The sequence below is a fragment of the Capsicum annuum genome, chromosome 12, assembly GCF_002878395.1.
Source record: "Capsicum annuum cultivar UCD-10X-F1 chromosome 12, UCD10Xv1.1, whole genome shotgun sequence".
NCBI lineage: Eukaryota > Viridiplantae > Streptophyta > Magnoliopsida > Solanales > Solanaceae > Capsicum > Capsicum annuum.
In genome coordinates, this window is record NC_061122.1 from 229,798,793 (window position 1) to 229,816,897 (window position 18,105).

Sequence of the window (18,105 nt, forward strand, 5' to 3'; positions counted from 1 at the left end):
CTTAACACACATAGTAAGCAAAGATACAAAAAGTAAAAAGAGGCCTCATAGCATATTAATAAGGCATAATACATAAACATGTCCTTTAACTTGAACTCAAATCACATTTATGAGCTCCAAGTATGCACAAGTAGGCACTTAAACTTTTATAAAGTTGAACAAGTAAACACACACGTCCTATGTGACATAATACACGTAAGACGCCAAGGATGCCACATAGGACGTGTCTACTTGTTCAACTTTATATAAGTTTAAGTGTCTACTTGTGCAAACCCAAAGTTGAAAATCATAGATGTGATTCGAAGCCAAGTTAAAAGGGCATGTTTATGTATTCTGCCTGTCAATAACCTTTGGCAACTTCATCAATAAAAGCCTTTAAATTCTTGTGGGAAGATCCACCTTCTTTAACAGCTTCGCTAGCCAATTCTTTCCATTTCTTAGCATTCTTTCTCATTTCTTTCCCTTTTTCTCCTCCATCCATTACCAATTCAATGCACCTTTTCATTTCATCACTTTCAACAACACCATCTTCATTCACATTCACTCTCACACCACTCTTCCACACATCTTCAATTTGCTTTGCATTTGTCATTTGATCTGTCCATTGAGGAAAGGCCACGACCGGCACTCCACTAGCTAAGCTCTCCAGAGCCGAATTCCATCCACAGTGCGAAACAAAACATCCCAAAGACGGATGTCTCAACACTTCGAGTTGTGAACACCATTGCACAATTTTCCCTATCTTCTCCAACTCCTCAATGCAACCAAATATTTTCTCGTTCTCCTTGTTTTTTTCGTCTTCTTTTACCACCCATAGAAATGGCCTTCCTATATCTATCAACCCTTTTGATATCTCCTCCATTTGACTTATCGACGGATTCATTAGACTCCCAAATGATATATAAACAACAGATGAAATTGGCTTTGTGTTTAACCATTCCATATAGTCATTTGACTTGTCAAAAAGATCAGCACCAAAACAAGAATCCAAAGGGTCATTTCCATCTAGAAAAGCACTAGGAATCAATGGTCCAATGCCATAAAACTTGTAACCTTCAATTGCTTTAAGTGCATTAGGCTCTAATTCATCAAATGTATTCACAAGAATCTTTGGACTTATTTCAGAATCCAATGTGTCTATCAATTCTTTGAAAGGTGGAAGTGCAACTCTAAGGCTTCCTTTTGCACTTGATGGAAGTAAAAATGAAGGAAGATCTTTAGCTTTCAATAGTGGAAGGCCAGGAAGTTGAATGGACCAATTTGAATCATTGAATTCATTAGCCATTTCTTCTTCATATCCATGAAAGTGAAAATAATATATGTCTAAGATTGTAGCTGGTTGACTCCAAAGAAGAGCAGAAGGGATGTTGACTTCGCGAGCGACCTGTCGAAACATAATATAATTAAAATAATTCAAAATGTTTATCTTTGATATATATTTTTTGACGTGCTTGACACATGAAAATGAAACAAGTCGATAACATATAGGAGAAATGTCACATTTAAACTCTTTTTCATAAGCATTATTGTCCTCAAATTTTGTAATACTACAATCTTAACATTATGCCTAAGCTATTAAGTAATATAGCAATCAATAATCCATTTAAACATACTTTGTCAGATATCATAAGGATCAGAATCAACTAAAAACCAAGAGTCTAAAGTACTACATAATGAAATAATCAAAGAATGTGCTGGTGGGAGGTAGCAGATACTTCGTGAAATTAGTCAGGTGCATGCAAGTTAGTCTAGACACAATGATAATATCAAAATAATATGAGTAAAGCATCTAGTACCTCCTGAACTATAACCAAATTTGTTACGACACACTCCAACTTCACGGGGTTCTATTACCTCCTTGAACAAAATTTTAGTGTATTTTTATCAACCTTTTTAGCTGATGTAGAAACTTTTTAGCTAATGTGGCACCTTTTACGTGGATCCCATATTTATGTAATAAAGGTGTCACATCAGCACAAAAGGGTCACAAAAATACGCTAAAATTGACTTCAGGGATAATACGACCCTAGTCAAGTTGGAGTGTGTTGTTGCAACTTTGAACATAGTTCGGGAGTACTAATAACATCAATATTGTTATCTCTAATAATTTAATTAATACCTCTGCTGCCCAAGGAAGGAAAATGGAGTAAAGAAGGCAAGTAATAGGACTTCCATTTTCAAAGCAACTGACAATAATTTTTTTCACAGTTTCACTTCCACATTTTCTAAGTTGTGACATATAAAATACAGGATCTTTTGAATGATCAAAACCATCATCAAATCCATCAGAAAATGGAACAAAGTTCAACAACCCTTTTGGAAAATTAACATTATTAATGGATTTTTCATCCATAAGTCTTTGTGCATAAATACTTGTAGAAAATGTCACTTGTATGCCCATCTTGACAAGATTCTTGGCAAATTGTAGTGCTGGGTTAATATGACCTTGTGCTGGAAATGTTGTTATAATGACATGGGGTTGCACCATTTTTTTTGCTTAGTAAAAAAAGTAACTTGTTTTGGTACTTGTAATTTTTTTTATTGGTTTTTTGTTGTGGTGGATGGTAGATTTATGTTCAAGAAATATATATATAACATGTTACATATTGTTGGTGGGTGGTGGAGGGTGGCACATTTGTATGTGCAATGGGGAGTACAACTACCATTACTTAGAGAGTACAAAGGGCCCATGATGTGTAGTAAAAAATGACAAGTGATGGACCTAATAGTTGTACTCTTGTTAAAAATTGACTATTTTTTCTTTTGGAACTGCAGGATAACCCACAGCTACTACTGTCACAGCCTTTACTCTTGTTAAAAATTGACTATTTTTTCTTTTGGAACTGTAGGATAACCCACAGCTACTACGATCTGTGCCACAGCCTTTGCCCTTCATATGCTGCTAAGACCTCTGTCACAGCCTCTGCCCTTCAGGTGAGCACTCTGTGCGCACTAGGTAAACCCCCATTTTGTAATACCCTACAAACCACACAGAAGATGTAAACCGCATGTATTGAAGGGAATCGAACCCGGATCATAAATCTATGTGAATATCCACCCTCCAAACCAACTGAGCCATCTCGAAAGACAAAAAAAAAAAAATTGACCATTTAAAAAACAATTGGATATTATTTATTTTTTGAAAGAAGGTAAATTAGTAAATGTTATCTCTTGATTTTCATCATATACACTGTATTTCTAGTTGAAGTTTGAGATCATTGTACATTACTTCCTCTGTTCCATTTTATGTGGCACTGTTTGGTTTGACATAAAATTTAAGAAAAGAGGAAACTCTTGAAACTTATGGTCTAGAACAATTTATTATATAAGGTTGTAAATCATTTCATTAAAAATGAAATGGTTATTTTAAAGTTAAATTGTTTCTAATTATAATAAAGTGACATTCTTTTTAAAATGGACTAAAGAAAAGAGTGTCACTTAACTTTTAAAGTATGTCTGAGACGCACCTAGCTCTTTCGTGCTTGACCACTTCTATTTGGAGAAAGATACCTGTGTCGCCGATGAGTGAAGGTGATCGCTCAAGAAAGGAGATTCAAACCTAACAAATGCGATGCAGTTAATGACGTTGCGGATTGTGTTTGATAACGTAAAAGATATGCCGGAAACTAGCCAACTCTGCTTTCTAATCAAAGCATGACATGTGTCTTCGACACACTTTGAACAAGTTAGATATATAATCAAATTAAACAGTGACAATATTCGATGGGTGTAGCGTGATAAGAATTTGATCTCAAGGTCGGGGGATAAACTATAGAGAGAGAGAGATAAATGACTTGTTTTTATCTATAAACAACAATATATCTAGTGAACTCTTACAAGTAAGGTTTGAAGATGTAAAGTAAACGCAGACTTGTTTTATCTATTTAACAAAAAGTACTATACCACGTAACACCGGCTAGTCATGAACCTAAATTTTAAACTGGGTATGTTGTTGTTGAAAACATAAAAGAAACAATATGGTTTTATTTCTTGTAAGAGAATTACAAAGAATTCGCAAATGTCTAATTGGGCTTCATTCACAAGTTCCTTCTAAGAAAACATTGTTTTTAAATCAAACTCAAATTAGGGGGTGACAATTTTGGCCCAAAGAATCATATAGCCTGTCCAATCCAACCAAATTACTACTCTCTCCGTCCTATTTTATGTGTCATAATTTAATCAGATATAAAATCTAAAAAAAATTAGATAATTTTTATCAAATTGTTCTTTATTAAAAAATGAGTTTAAGTTTGATGCACTATCGGTGTATTTTCTTTTTACATCATCATGTGACTTTTACCTATTATAACAGATCATTCATTTTTATATTTTTATTTGAGAAATAAATGATCTACAACTATTACATTTAAAAAAAAGTAATAATTTAAATAGATAAATAAAATAATGAATCATTAAGATATGAAACTCATGAAAAAGAGTGACGGTGTACCAGGTGGGAACATAGAAAAAGGAAGAAAATTTCCAAGTGGAAACTGTATAATTTAACCCCTTAATTTACGGGGCATTATCATTTTCAAAATGCCTCTTAAGTTGACTGCAATATATAACATCACGTTAGATTATCATTAAATTGTTAGGAGAAATAAATATAATCATTCGAATAGACTACGCGGTTATAAAAATTTTGGATATAAGTACAGACGGGAAAAAAGTAATATTTGCCCACTAATATATTAAGAAATAATAAATAATACGTAGGTATTATTTTACTGTATCATTCTTGGAATATGAATAAAATAGGTAGAAAAAGATAAATTATTTATTGATTTTTCAAATTGAATAAATATTACTGGATATCTATTTTTCTTATATTCTAAATAAATAAAAATAACAGAGAAAATGGTGAATTCTTCTATGCACCGCCAACTCTATATTTGTCCCGTTTAAGAGAGAGAGCTAATGAACAAAAATATTTAAAGTATTTCGAGTATTTGAGTGTCATACTTGAACTATCATCAACTCAGTTGATTCAATTATTTATCGAAACATATTTCAACTATTAATTCTTTCCTTTTTCTACCTGAAATATATATATCACCATTGTTCAGGTATTGCATTGGAACAACTGATAGTTGAGGTGTGTTTTGATAAACATATATTGAGTTCAAGAATAATAAATTTGCACACTCGAATCCCGATAGTTCAGGTATGAAACTCAAAAAATAATAATACTTTAGGTATGTTAACCCTCAAATAAAAAAAAAAAAAAAAAGGTAAATAACATTTGACACTTATTAGGGGCAGATGTAGAGTGTGAGCTACAGATTTTGCTCGAACTCAATAGTTTTGATTCAAATATTTTATTTACTTTAAAATCTTATTTAATATATACTTATTATTATTTTAGAGCTTACTAATTAAAAAATGTTAGTATTCAAAATTCATAAAATTTAAATTCTGGATCTATTTCCGAACACTTATAACATGGTAACGTGTCAAAAGTATGAAACGTGATGTATACTTTGTCAAAAATCTCTTAGTCAATAATTATTCCAAATTAAACGACATATATGTATTCTATTTTTTTTATACACCGGCAATTACGAACCCATTTGATAAAGAGTTTAATTTTCTGTACTTATAATAATATCGTATCACTAGTAGAATATTTATACATATATTTTCATAAAAACTGAGACTTGTAATCTTGAAAAATAAGGTAAATAATGTGTGAGATAGCTTCAAATGTGGACATAATCTTTAATTTTTATCATGCTATTTTAGTATACTATGCAAAATATATTAGGTTTATGAAAAGAGCTAGTACTAAAATTTTTAATGACATTAATTAATTTACGTTGGATCTGTTAGATATTTTAAAATAATTAAATGATATTTTAATTTACTTTGAGACCAAGTAAATATTTGATAAATTAAATAATATTTACTTTGAGATCAAGTAAATGTTTGATGATCAATTTTAATATATGTAAAATTATATACTTGAAGACCAAGTATTTTTCTTTGAGTAATGACCAAGAATTTTTTCTTTGTCTCCAAGAAAATATTATGCATGTGTATTTATTTGGTATAATACCTCCCCCAACTCCTATAAATAGATATATCATTTCCAAGCAAGAATCAATTTAACAAATTCTTTCTCCTCTCTGATTTTATTCTTATTTTATCCAATCATCCTTTGAATTTGTCATTTAACTTGTTGGATTATATTTAATTTTATTGATTCCTGTGTTCTCTGATTAATTAGGGAAGACTTACATAATTTCGACTATCCTCTAATTAATCAGGAGAGTGCTTGTTTAATTCTGAAAAAATATTTCACCTGCGGAAATAGTTTCTTAGGACAGTGCCTAACACGACTCAAGCATAATTAATATATTACTTAAAATCATATCGTTATAATGTGCCTAACACGACCCAAGCATAATTAATATATTACTTAAAATCATATTACTTAAAATCATATCGTTATAATGTGCCTAACACGACCCAAGCATAATTAATATATTACTTAAAATCATATTGTTATAATATTTATTTAATATTCAGTATTATTGACCTGTTAAGAAGTAATTATATTACTGTTGTAATTACTATATAGATTATAATATTATTATTGAAACAGTAATATTATTATACACTATTATATTATTGTACTATTATTATTATTAACATTTTCTTAACAGTTTAAATCTTATTGTTACTGGTATTTTTACCATTGTTCCCCAACAGGACCTAATGTTGTTATTGGCTTTTGGTGACATTTACAAATCAAAGAGTATTAAAAGAGAAAATGATTTTTTTCCACCTCGAACTATATGAGACATACTCCAACTTAAATGGGGTCTTTACCCCTTGAACTAATTAAAACTGTATTTTTTGCAACCTTAGTACCTACGTACCACACTGCGTGAATCAACGCACTGAAGATTCACGTAGGTATATGTATGTGCCACATAGGCACTAAGATTGCCAAAAATACAGTTTTAATTAATCCAGGGGTAATAGTACCTCCTTTAAGTTCGGATGTATCTCAGCAATTTCGATTATAGTTTAGAGTGAAAACAGTGCATTTACTCAATATTAAAATGTAATTGTCACTAATAATAACATCTAAAAACATAATTTAGCGACAACTAAGTTGTTGTTAACTAATTGCCACTAAGTATTTTTTTGGTGCAGTGCTAATTATAAGTGGAACAAGTGGTAGCTGAGCAAGATTATTTTCGATGATAAATAATCATAATATAAATGATATATACATTATATATTAATTTGAACTCGTTTTACCTCTCCTTTAAGAGCTCGATTCCTTTGTTTTGCTTTCTTGGTGAATTTTCTATGTTTGAATTTCACAAAATTGAGAACTTTTCAAGAAATGAAATTCATATGTATTCTCTTTTAAACGTTAAAAAATATTTAAAACTCTTTAAATTATTTACAAAGACTTTGATGGATTCTCTTAAACAAAAGATTCTTTGTCATTAGATAAAAATGTTTGTCATTAGATAAAATTAGTAATGATAAGTAATAATATAAGGTTATTTAACCAATATGGTCTGTGATGCAGTGGTAAGACTGTTCCATCCTTAATTAGAGGTCTCGAATTCGAGCCTTGAATATATAGAAAATTCTATTGGAAGCGCTACCCAATTAGTCGGGACTCCAATGTGGATGGAAACCAAAAAAAGGTATAAGGTTGTTAAATTATTAAAGTGTATTTGAACAAAGTTGAGCTAGAGTGCTCACTACTACAACTAGTCTTAAAGATAGGGTAGATGAAAGTAATAAATATAATACACAACTTAAAAATTTACTCTAGGTAAAATTATTCATTCTAATTAAGTGCAACTTTATTTTGTGTGTGGAGATGTTTTCCCTATTTTAGTAGAAGTATATTCAATAAGGGATTTCATGTCACGTATTGTTGAGTTGTACCATCATCGAGTTTAAAAATATTCCATACAAACTTATATTACTCCGTTTTATAGAATTTTTCACCTTCTTCTCTTATTCTAAAAACAAATGGGGAAAAGGCAGGAACGACACTTCAAATTAAACTATTTTCATGAAAATGACCATGAAATTTAAATTTCACTTTCTAGTCATTTCAATTTTCTGACTTGTTCTATATCGTTTCTACATACCTTTTATACAGTTTCTATACATATTTTATACATATAAATATTCTATACGAAAATTATACAGTTTTGATACACAATTTATACAATAACTGTATATTTTTTTGTACACGTTTTATACAACAATTATATAAAATTTTCATGCACTTTCTATATATTTTTTATATATAGTTTATACATATACATATTTGATAGAACTATACAGTTTCTATACATATATCTTATATAGATACATATTCAATTTAACAATTATATCATTTTTATATAATTTAATTATTATTTCTAAATAATAAAGAATATTTGATCAGTTAAAAAATTTATAACAAAAAAAATTAAAATATTTTTAAAAAGATCGAATTGCTCAAGTTGAATATTGTATCAGTATTGTATATAGATTGTATTAGTATTGAATATGGACTATGTAGGCTAAAATAACCCAAATTAGCAAATGACTATAAAGCAGAAATAATATATCCGACTGACCACTTTTTTAAAAGTTTCCAAACTTGAGTTATTTGTTTTAAAAAGTGCTAAGCGTCCTTTTCCCCCAAAAAAAAAAAAAATTACTATCTGTTTAGAAGTTTTACCCTTCTTATTTTATCATCGGTCATATCGGCCCATCTTCCATTAATAATAAAATTAACAAAAAATTCGTATAGCTTCTTTTTTTCAAAAAGAAATACTCTTTTAACCCTCCCTAGAAAATTTCATTTTTTTTTTTTGCTTTTTTGGTGACTCGATACTTACCTGTAGAGCAATTCTTCTTATTGATATTTCCTTTAGTAGTTTTTTTTTCACATTTTTCTTTTATATGAGTTTAAAACTAAATATACTCATTATTATTATTATTTTAAAAAAGGAGTTGAAAATTTGAAGAAGAAAAAGACTAAAAGAGGAAAATGCAGCAACAACTTAATGACAAAAATATTACAGTTCATACAAAGCTGTCATCATTTTTAACATAAATGCTCTCTTACATATAAAAAAAAAAAAGTTGAACCAAAAAAAAAAAAAACTGATATACTTATACACCTAAATTCACTACATTTTTCAAGAATCCAAAAAAAAAATAAAAAATCCATTCTTGATTTTTCTTACTATATTCATAAACTTAAATTCACTACATTTTTCAAGAATCCAAAAAAGAAAAAAAAAATCTCCACTCTTGATTTTTCTTCTTTCTTGTTTGCTTTGTATATGCTAGATCTCAAACCCCTTCAATGGCCCTTTACAACTTCCTTCTTGTTGTTGTCACCTTGTTCATTTTCACTTCATTCACATTTTCAGATGATGGTACTGTTATGTCAAAGTTAAAAGCAGCTATATCTCCAAATGGTTGGGATAAAGCTTCTTTCTGTGATTGGTCTAAAGTTACATGTGATAAATCAACTGGATCAGTTGTGTCTATAAATCTTGATTCTCAGGGACTTTCTGGAGTTTTACCACCTGAGTTGAGTCAGCTTGTAAGTCTCAAGACTCTTTCTGTTCAAAAGAACAAGCTTTCTGGTGCTTTGCCTTCATTTGCTAATATGAGTAATCTAGCTGAGTTGTATTTGGATAACAATGAGTTTAGTTCTGTTCCTCAAGGGTTCCTTTTGGGGCTTGTTAGTTTAAGAGTTTTTAGTATTGGTGAGAATGTAAAGCTTGGACCTTGGGAGATTCCAGGGTATTTGAGGGATAGTGTTAATTTGGGTAGTTTATATGCTTCTAATGCAGGTATATTTGGTGTTATGCCTGATTTCTTTGATGCTTTTCCGAATTTACAAGATATAAGGTTGTCGTATAATAATTTAACGGGAGGTTTGCCTAGTAGTTTTGGTGGTTCTGAGATAAGGAATTTATGGTTGAATAATCAGGATAGAGGGTTAACAGGTAGTATTGATGTGATTTCAAGAATGCCACTGTTGTCTAAAGTGTGGTTACATGCTAATTTGTTTAATGGTCCGATTCCTGATTTGTCGAAATGTGAGAATATAGTTGATTTGAAGCTAAGGGATAATCAGTTTACGGGTGTTGTACCGGATTCATTGACGAATCTTCCTAAACTGATGAATGTTTCGTTGCAAAATAATAAGTTGCAAGGTCCAATGCCGCGGTTTAAAGATGGGGTTTACGCGGAAATTGGGACTACGAATAGTTTTTGTTTGTCTACTCCTGGACCTTGTAATGAACAGGTTACAGCACTTATAGCTGTGGCTGGTGGTTTTGGATATCCTACGGAATTGGCTGATTCTTGGAAAGGAAATGATGCTTGCGATGGATGGTCGCATGTAAGTTGTGATGGAACGAAAAAGAATGTGGATGTTATAACACTTGGTAAGACACGTTTGTCAGGTTTTATATCTCCTGCTTTTGCGAATTTGACTAGTTTGAGGAGTTTGTTGTTGAATGATAATAATCTTACTGGATCTATACCGGTTAGCTTGACAGCTTTGCCTAAGCTTCAAACTCTTGATGTTAGTAACAACAATTTATCTGGTCCGATACCTAGTTTTCGACCGGATGTGAAGTTTAGTAATAGTGGTAACTTGTTGCTTGGAAAGACTATTGGTGGTGGAGGGGGTAGTGGTGGATCACCGGGGTCTGGGTCAAGCTCTAGTAGTGATGGTGGAGATTCATCTGGTGGTTCGAAGGGGTCGACCCCTTCAGCTGGAATGATTGCTGGTGTGGTTATATCTGTCGTTATATTTGTCTTAGTTGTGATGTATGTGTCTTACAAATGTTATATAAAGAGACGGCATAAGAGATTCGGGAGGGTTGAGATGCCGGAAAGAAGCAATGAAATGGTTAAGCCTGTTGTAGTGATTGGTAACGGATATGCAGGAGTCCCAAGTGAATTACAGAGCCAGAGCAGTGGTGATCATAGTGAGATGCCTATATTTGAAGGTGGAAATATTGCCATTTCCATTCAGGTGCTTCGACAAGTGACAAACAACTTCAGCGAAGAAAATATTTTGGGCAGAGGAGGATTTGGAGTCGTTTATAAGGGTGAATTACACGATGGGACTAAGATCGCTGTGAAGAGGATGGAATCTGGAGCAATGGGTACTAAAGGGATGAACGAGTTCCAAGCTGAAATCGCGGTCCTTACTAAGGTTAGGCATAGGCATCTGGTCGCTCTTCTTGGTTACTGTGTTAACGGCAACGAGAGACTTTTGGTGTATGAGTACATGCCACAGGGAACTTTAAGTCAGCATTTGTTCGAATGGCAAGAACATGGCTACCCAATTTTGACCTGGAAGCAAAGGGTAACAATAGCATTAGATGTTGCAAGAGGAGTCGAGTATCTCCACAGCTTGGCTCAGACAAGTTTTATCCATAGGGATTTGAAGCCCTCTAACATACTTCTTGGCGATGACATGAGAGCCAAGGTTGCTGATTTTGGATTGGTCAAGAATGCTCCCGATGGGAAATATTCTGTTGAGACACGGCTGGCTGGAACGTTTGGCTATCTGGCGCCTGAATATGCTGGTAAATATTTCCGCTGCTGGTCTTAATCCTTTTCGTTGTAAAACTGATAGCTTTCATGTTCAATTTAATCTTCACTATATTAGAGATGCATCGAGAGATGTTTGCTTTGTTGAATTCCATTCCATGCTCAAATGCTAGTTTGTTAATTTTGTTCGGACTCGTGGATAGATGCTGCGAACACTGTTCAGTAATTTAACTGATGGTTAGCGAAAAAGAGTACGATTGAAAGAAAACCATAAGGTGAAAATCATGAAATCCAATCATCCGGTTTTCAAACTGATACGTAAGTCATTCAATTAATTTGCTGAGTATTGATGTTGGTATAGCATGTGTGACTGATCCCCTAGTATATAAATAGAATTTAGATCAGCAGAATATCATTCTTCTTCTAGACTTAAGTTCAACCTCTGTAGATTTAGTATTGGCCGTCAATAGTTTTCTGCTCGTAACTTTGTTAATTTCCGTTAGAAATCTTGTTTTCTCTTGTTTGTATCTACTTCTGGTCTGTTTCATGCATGTTTTAACAAGGTTTGTCTGTGATCATTACAAACAAGAGTTCGGATTGGCGTTTGGCTTAAGCGTGACTGCTCCTCTTTGTTACAGCTACTGGACGAGTCACGACTAAGGTAGATGTGTATGCATTTGGAGTTGTTCTAATGGAGATCCTAACTGGTAGAAAAGCATTAGACGAGACCTTGCCAGATGAGAGGTCCCATTTGGTCACTTGGCTTCGCAGGGTCCTTGTCAACAAAGACAACCTCCGAAAGGCTATTGACCCGACACTTAATCCCGACGAGGAAACATACGAGAGCATTTGTAAGGTCGCCGAGTTAGCAGGTCATTGCACTGCACGAGAACCGTTCCAGCGCCCCGATATGGGACATGCCGTCAATGTACTTGCACCCCTCGTAGAGCTGTGGAAGCCTACGAGAAATGAAGACGAAGACAGTGGCATCGACCTCCATATGAGCCTTCCTCAAATCCTTCAAAGATGGCAAGCTGATGAAGGTACTTCAAGAATGTTCGATGACTTTTCCTACACTCAAACACAGTCAAGCATACCCTCGAAACCTTCCGGATTCGCAGATAGTTTTAATTCAACAGATTGCAGATGACAGAAAGGTAGAGATCATTAACGCTGCATTACATACATACTACCTTCCCCAGACCCCAGACCCCAGACCCCAGACCCCAGACCCCAGACCCCAGACCCCACTCGTGAGACTAAACCGCATACATTTTTGTCATTGCAGATGACAGAAAGGCAATGCATATTTTGGGGTAACAGATCAAGAAAGGCCCACAAATTCATTTGGTTTCTTCTTAACAACGCGTTTTACTTTGTCTTCATATAGTTTTATTTGGCTGGACAGCAGATATATATTTTTTTTCTATGTGGTTTTGTTAGAAGAGAAATTGTATTAAATTCTTTAATCTTACATAGATAATGTAAATAGATTTGAGTTCTTATATGAACATGCAAAATATACTCTTCCTACTAAGTTTAATATTTACCTCCAAGGTAGGGGTAAGATCTGCGACTCTACGTACATTCTTATATTTGTTGTAGTAAAGGTCTAACTTTTTTAATTACTTTAGTCGAAGGTCTATCACAAACAGTCTTCATAACGTGGCAAGAAAGGTTGTAAGTAAGGATGCATACACGTCACCCTCTCTATCCCTTATATCTGACTTGTGAGATTACACTGAGTATGTTATTGTCGTCGAGATATAATTTTTGTGAATCAAAAACATTTTTATGACTTTTAGGGACATTTGCTTAAACATTTTTGCTGGATCTAAGCTGTCAAACATGCCATTCTTTATCTTTTCGTTGAACTTTTGTTGGTGCTGTCTAAGCTATTATTGTTGAGTTTCACATGGGGGTGATCAAGAATATTTTGTTTTGTATAAAAGGGTGTCTATTGAATTAAACCAGACCTTTTTTTTTTCTTTTTCTTTTGGATGGGGTAGTGGTGCACATGTTATGTAGGGACATTTTGTCAATTTTTTGTTTGGGAATTGAAGGATTTTGTGTAATTGCAAAGGAAAATAAATCCATTTTTTTTTCCATGATAATGACATGGGGTTTAGGTCAAATTCTTGATGTAATTGCAAAGGAAAATAAATCCATTTTTTTTATGATAATGACATGGGGTTTAGGTCAAATTCTTGATGTAATGGTGAAGAAGGGAGTCTTGGAGTAACTGATAAGTTTGCCGCTATGTGATTATAGAAGGTCATAGGTTCAAGTCGTGGAAACAGCCTCGAGCAGAAGTGTAAGACTAGGCCGCGTACAATAGACCCTTGTGATGTTCCCAAAATCCGTACATAACGCTGGTAAGTTGGTGCTAGGAGGTCATAGGATCGGAGTCGTTGAAACAGCCTCGAGCAGAAGTGCAAGATTAGGCTGCGTACAATAGAACTTTGTGGTCCGATCGTTTCCTAAAAACCGTACATAACGATGGTAAATTGTTGCTATGTGACTAGGAGGTCATAGGTTCAGAGTCGTGGAAACATCCTCGAGCAGAAATGCAAGATTAAGATACATACAATAGACCTTTGTGATCTAATCGTTTTTCGAAATCTATAATAGCAAGAACTTTATTGCATCGGACTGTTTTTTCCTGACTTAATGATGTTTTAGATATATAGAGCAAGGATAATTACTATTGGCTAGCAACTAAATTTCTTGTAATATATTTATTTAATTTTGTTTGGTCCCCTCTTTGGCCAACTTCTAATTAATTGATGTTATAGTATGTCTCTATCAAGACTAGGAGAAGTTTTTCTTCTTCACCAAATTTTCTTCCTAGTCCCCACATCCACCTTTTTGGTCGGAAAAATATGGATGTTAATTAGATTCTATAGAATTGATAATGTCAAATACTAATATTTATACTACTATTAGATTATCTAAACATAAGTAAACTTGTAAAAAAATATTTATACTACCCTGATATTAAAAGATAATTACAGATAAACATTTAAATAATATGACGTAACAGTCAATAAAAAGGGTGAAAATCATGACGACAAAGTTCAACTTTCGAAAAAGACAAGTCTTGATGAGTAGAATTACACGATATTCATGCTAATGAGATATAACAGGTAATATAGAGTTCAACCTTCCATGACATGTTAATTTTTAATAACGTGACAACTAGAAATGGATTCATAATTTTATTTTCACCTTTTGTATATCATCTCTTTATCTTCACTAGATAGGAGTAAAATCGCGTACACATTGCACCCTTGTGGTGTGGCTCGCTAGTCGAGGGTTGAAAATCCACCACAACTACCTGGAATCGACTCCCAAGTAGGGCCTTTGAGTCGAGCCTGTCGCACCCGGCTTGCCTAGTGCGGTTAAAAACCCTTTGTTACTTGCAGATTGTGCACAGGGGGAGTCGAAGGATGTAGCGACTGTGGGTTTTCCTGGAATTTAAAAAAAAAAAATTATTATTATTATTATTATTATTGTAAACTCCTTTTACCCAACTTTATTATATTATAGCCTAAATTAATTGACTCTATTCTTAAAATAATTCTCTCTGACAAGCTCAAGATTAATTTTACTAACATAATAATGTAATAATGTAATACCTACACACACATGGTAAGCAATTTAATACATTTCATGTCAATCTGATCTGAGATCATATAATAAAGTGAATATCAATTAGTTTGATATCTTTATCAAAGTCATTTTCATATTCTGACAACTACTTATATGGTAGTACTAAACTAAGATATGAAAGTAATACTAGTAGTAGCACGTGGGACCTAATCTTGAAAATAGACAATTTTTCTTGCCAAACATACCTAACATATTACATGTCTTAACATTCTTGAACATGTGATGTTGCAATTTTTATGAATTGTCATGGTACGTATGGGTAAATCATTTTTGGTTCGTATTCGATTTGGGGCTTGATTAATTATAATTTGTTGTGAAATATTCTGAGGGTAAAGCGTTGTGTGGTCTAATGATAGATGAAGCAGGTATTTTTTTCTTTATGAATATGTTTTAGTAGATAGAATTAGTTGATACTTGGGCTGATGCAAGGTAGCAGATATCTCATGAAATTATTCAAGATGCACAAAACGGACTTGTTCATTTACAATTATCTAAGAAATAGAAATTATTGCACAACCGACATGAGTTATGGTGTAGTGGATGGGACTACTCTACCCTCAATCAGAGGTCTCGAATCGAGCTTTGGGTATAGAGAAAATTTTGTTGGGAGCGTTACTTCCACAATGGGCCCTACAGTTCACGATTTAGATTAGTCGGGACTCCAATAAAGATACCGAACACTAAGTGAAAAAAAAATTATTGCAAGAATTGACTTGAATACTGCAAAATGAATATGGAGAATTCATGTAACTAACATCAACTAGTTTGACCTTAAAATATATTTGATTGATTGGTCATGATTATATAATTTATATAATATAGAAAAAAAATATTTTTCTTTTCTGATACTTATACATTTTTTATTTTTTTTATATTTCTCCTACGAAATGATTATGACTCATAAACCGCCACAAATCTAGCAAGAAAAGATCTTACTAATTAGAGAAGCAAAATTAATTGAATATGCAAGACTATATATTATTTGATTTTATCATAACATCACATGCAATTCTCCATCCATTACTCATGACACATGGGGTAGTTGAATGAATAATATGCCAAAACAAATTCACAATTTGAATTGTTCATATGTTATTACAACAATTTCAAGTTAATACTATAATTATAATTGAATTCACAATCAAATATCTATAGATATTTACTGAATTTCTTAATATATATAAATAATTTCAATAAAAGCTATTAAATTCACGTAAATTCATAAAATTTCTTCTAAAATTCGCCCTTGATAATATGTGGAGTACAAAAGTCAAAACAAGATGATTAATTATAAAAATTTGTTGGCAAATGGCAACTACTAATCATTATACTAATGCACAAATAGTACTAATATTTTTGTCACTCAATGGCAAGGCCATAATTTGGTTATGGCAAGAAAGTGACATAATTTAAGGGCCATAATTATCATTATCTTATTATATTACTACCTATTTAATTGAAAGTGCATGAAATACGTGATACAGATAGATCTTGTAATTTGTAAAATTAATAATTGTTCCTAATGTGTAGTTTACATACATAACTCATAAGTTCAGGTCAACTATGTTACTTGGGTCAAACTTGAATTGGGCAGCAAAAATAGATTACATTAAAATTGTTAATAGATTAACTATATATCTCTATCTCTATCTCTATTTCTATCTCTATTATATTAAAAGTGTAAGGCCTTATAATTGACGTTTACTTTTTTTACCCTTCATTAAAAGTCTCTCCTTTAAACAAAATCATATTTTTACCTTTTTTTCTTTATTTTATTAAATTAAAGAATCCTAAAATATATGAAAAGAAGCTTAATAAATAAATACGAGGGTTTAAATTTTTTTGATTATTCTTCTTTTGCTAGATTTCTTAAATCTTATTTCTCCTCGTGCCAAAACAATATTTGTCGTAAGAAAAATGACAACGTAAAAAATAATCATGATTATAAAAAGAAATGTTTCAGGAATATAAACATATGATTCCACCGAATCATTATATTAACACAATTCAATAGGCTTGATATTGTTATGAAAATTATCAATTAGTATAATTAAAAGGAACCTGGAGTATTATCATCCCTATTTATAGCTAATTTTATAGAGAACCTACCTAATCTCTATCTATAATCTATATTTATAATCTATATCTATATCTATATCTATATCTATATCTATATCTATATCTATATCTATAATCTATAATCTATAATCTATAATCTATTAAAAGTGTGAAGCAAGGAGAGATCCACGAGACGTTCTTCCTCAAGATCAATCTGAAGTGTCGGAATAGGAGAGCACTCATCTTGGGGTGGGCTTACTACTTAGATGCTTTCAGCAGTTATCCGCTCCGCACTTGGCTACCCAACGTTTACCCTTCATTAAAAATCTCCTCTTTTGATAAAATCGTATTTTTACTATTTTTATTTTAATTAATTATTTAATTATATTTATAATATTAACTGAACTCGTAAAATATATAAAAAGAAATATATTTGAATTAGAGACTCCTAAAAAATATTGAAAAAAGTTCTTTTACATCTTTGTTTATTGAAGGAAACTTTTGAAAACTTTCTATACATATACAATGCACCTTTTATTTTCAATCTAAAAATAAAATTTTAAAATAATATAGTTTGCTAAGATATTGATTTTAAGCAATTCAATATAAAAGTATTCTATTATAAAAGAAAAAAGAAGTACGAAATGAAAAAGTATATCTATATGTTTAATGGATACAAATAGTTTGAAATACTTCTAAAATAGGACTGTATTAAATAAATACTTTTATAAATATTGAGATGCACGTTAAACTAGAGAAGAAATCGATTTACTTATTGGAAAAATATGATTGATGCTCATTTAACTTGATTCGATT

General features: G+C 32.0%; 2 protein-coding genes across 2 annotated transcripts; one reads left to right on the forward strand and one right to left on the reverse strand.

Annotated features, from left to right (window-relative positions):
* Positions 1–2,573, reverse strand: LOC107851825 (UDP-glycosyltransferase 75C1; the record flags this gene model as incomplete). Its single annotated transcript, XM_016696921.2, is given in 2 exon segments — positions 1–1,384; positions 2,120–2,573. Coding segments are annotated over 2 exon segments (1,413 nt in total). The 5' UTR covers positions 2,489–2,573.
* Positions 2,574–9,077: 6,504 nt separating this feature from the next.
* On the forward strand, positions 9,078–13,140 carry LOC107851024 (receptor-like kinase TMK4). The gene is made up of 3 exons (XM_016695913.2): positions 9,078–11,594; positions 12,198–12,716; positions 12,848–13,140. Exons 1-2 carry the CDS (start codon positions 9,344–9,346, stop codon positions 12,707–12,709), a joined length of 2,763 nt encoding a protein of 920 aa, XP_016551399.1. The 5' UTR covers positions 9,078–9,343; the 3' UTR covers positions 12,710–12,716; positions 12,848–13,140.
* Positions 13,141–18,105: the final 4,965 nt, after the last annotated feature.

Coding starts and splice junctions, on each gene's coding strand:
- LOC107851024 (XM_016695913.2), top strand. CDS start 9,344: ATGGCCCTTTACAACTTCCTTCTTGTTGTTGTCACCTTGTTCATTTTC. Junction 11,595..12,197: donor TCTGGCGCCTGAATATGCTG/GTAAATATTTCC, acceptor TCTTTGTTACAG/CTACTGGACGAGTCACGACT.